The sequence below is a fragment of the Lissotriton vulgaris genome, chromosome 5 (assembly GCF_964263255.1).
Source record: "Lissotriton vulgaris chromosome 5, aLisVul1.2, whole genome shotgun sequence".
Taxonomy (NCBI): domain Eukaryota; kingdom Metazoa; phylum Chordata; class Amphibia; order Caudata; family Salamandridae; genus Lissotriton; species Lissotriton vulgaris.
The window spans coordinates 1,532,308,223-1,532,310,988 of NC_141693.1; the positions used below are offsets into that span (position 1 = coordinate 1,532,308,223).

General features: G+C 43.0%; 1 protein-coding gene across 1 annotated transcript; it reads right to left on the reverse strand.

Annotated features, from left to right (window-relative positions):
• Window positions 1–824: 824 nt before the first annotated feature.
• On the reverse strand, window positions 825–1,826 carry LOC147712949 (syncytin-B-like). The gene has a single exon (XM_086920401.1). The coding sequence runs from the start codon at window positions 1,824–1,826 to the stop codon at window positions 825–827; it is 1,002 nt and encodes a 333-aa protein (XP_086776527.1).
• Window positions 1,827–2,766: the final 940 nt, after the last annotated feature.

Genomic DNA, 2,766 nt, shown 5'->3' on the forward strand with positions numbered 1-2,766 from the left:
AATTTATTGGCTGCAACCAAGTAACAAGCGTCCTAGAAGTACAACAGCACGGTGTGTATATTCTCAGGAGACTGCTCAACATTACAGAGCCAGGCTTCTCTTTTTATACAGAATTTTAGGCTTCAGGTAAGCATTCTTAGATTTACAGTGCAAACATTCTTGGATTTACAGTGAGCTATTCACATATTTTCATTGCAAAGAAAAAAAAAAGCAGAGTCATGATGACAAGTCCACATTTTAGTGTGTCCAGTTTGTGATCAATTACCCGGCAAGGCCCAACATTTCCATCAGATATCGGTGTACCCTCAATAAAACCGGGCTCCTCCTCATCATAAAGCAAAAGAAGAGAAGGAGCAAGGACAGGTGTGAGCAAGATTTGGGCGGGGTGTGTGTGGGATGGGAACAGTTTATGGCCTGTTGTGCTTTGATGCTATCTCGTTCGGCCACTGGGCGGGGAACTGACCAAACAGGTTTGGCTTGGGGCAATGGTTCCAGCTTGCCCAGGTCACAGAAAAGTCAATTAAGGTGTATGTGTCCTTTGATATCGAATTCAGCTGTGGTTACAAGTCTATGTAAAGGGCAACTCACAAAATGGCTGCCAAGCATAAAATGGAACCCAAGGGTTCAAAAACGAAAATGACGATTTCGAGGTGAAATCGTTACTTGATTATGACGAAAATGCTTGTGCATAGTGTACTAGCCATTATCGGTCTTTTGATATAAAAATCGTCATGCTACGACAAAGTTTGTTGCACGAGTCCAGAATTTTCAGAACTACAAACCCTCTTTTTGCCCTTACATAGGCAATTTAACCTAATCTCATGCTAGTCCAGGTCTATATTCCTAAAGTCATTGAGATGTTGCTGTAACATCATTCTGGTGCTTAGTTCATCTTTTGACACAGGCTTCCTTACACATGATGTAACACAGAGGCCACATATTGCAGGAGCGCACTGCACGCACAGACAGAACAGAAAAAGAATGGCTAAGACCATCCCAATGACCATGAGAATTTTCCATCCCCAGCCGGATATCAGTTCCCAGAACCATCCCATAAAAGACCAATCCCCTTTATTCATATGAATAGATTCAGAAATTTTATGCAGTTTGGAGATGGCCTGGTACACTGTTGGAGCGTTATCTGGAATAAAGACACAGCAACTCGATTGGATCAGTTTACATACCCCACCTCGGTCTGCAAGTATGACATCTAATGCGACCCTGTTCTGAAGGGTCATAAGACGGTCCGATTGGAGCTCAGCAGTCAAGTTACTAAGGGCACCAGCAGTTTCAATTACGGTGGATTCAACCACCCTTGCTAATTGCCTTATGTTTCTGCTGTTAACCATCGGTCCCCAGAACGGCAGAAAACCCTTTGCGAAATCCCCAAATTCTTGTCCTGCAGTGTCTTCTTTATTCAAGACACCTCTAACTATCCTTGTCTTATGGTAATCTGCTGCTGCTGTGTAGGTGGGAGGCAACAGGAACGAAACAAAACATGTGCCCGAAAAGTCAGGGGGCAACCATGTATAGGCTCTATCATGGCAGATGAAATAGGTACCCTTAGCTGCTAAAAACGCAGGGGAGGTCTGAGATGCAAAAACATACGTTTCTGTACAGACACTCTTCCCTAACTGAGCTCTGGGATTCTTGCCAGTACCTTGCAGACACAGATGACCCTGATGGGGTACAATCCAAATCGGGGAAGATCTCTTAGCTTGCTGTTTCTCACTCAGAGTAGCTCTGTATCCGGTCACGCTCCTTCCTATGTATACTAGCGTCTCATCTCTCGGGATAGTCTCATAGGAAATATCTTCCTTAATCATATCTACTATATCCTTAACTAGAGCACTATTCTTAGGATTGTCTGTTACAGAACGTAGGGGGTAGACTTCATGTGCATAAATGAACATTGTCCTGTATGCCCACACAGAACCATTGTGACTGAATGGCAGGACAAGGTAAGGGATGCCTTTATCCGTTGTGTGAGGCATAAGACCACACACCCAGCAGTTAGTCGTGTTCATTACTAGTTGGTCTTGGTGCAAGAGCTGAAAGAAGGAGTTATTAATAAACTCTAATCTCCTAGCTGACTCATGTTCAGGAAGGGGTTGAAAAGAATGTGCAGAAATAGTAGGAGGAGGTATGGGCGATGTAGTCGGTGCAAAGGTCACTTGTAATGAAAACAGTACATATCCTATTAAAAACATCATTGCACTTAATAACAGGAAAATGCATAATAATAAAAAACTTTCTTTGTCATCAATCCACATATTCTTGTTTTAAAGTTCACAGCTTTGGCAGATCTCTCCATTTTGAAAAACTCCATCCTCTCTATAATGCTGCCCGCGATGGGAGGTTGATTCTGCTAAGGAATGCTTCTGTTGATTTAGGGCAACTCCCTTAGACCAACCAGAACTGTCCACCTAATGTCGCCAGCTGCACCCCAAAGACTTTGGGCAATCGTGGCCCTAGCAGCGGAACCCGGATGGCGGTTTGAAAAAACAAAAATAAGCAAGTTTCTCATATGGGAGAGCTGCTCTTTGAAAAATAGTACTTAGGGAAAAAAATGTATTAGTTCATTTTTATTAGTTCGTATTTCTCGGCCTCAGATTATACCGTTGTCTTCCCGGTATTGTATGGTCTTGAAACAAGGCTTCAGGTTCTGTAGTGTCCAATCGGGCTGATGATGGTACGGCTGGTTGCAAAATATTGTCACTCTCTTGTTCTGTAATTGTTTCTTTCACATGAGCATCACTGAAAGGT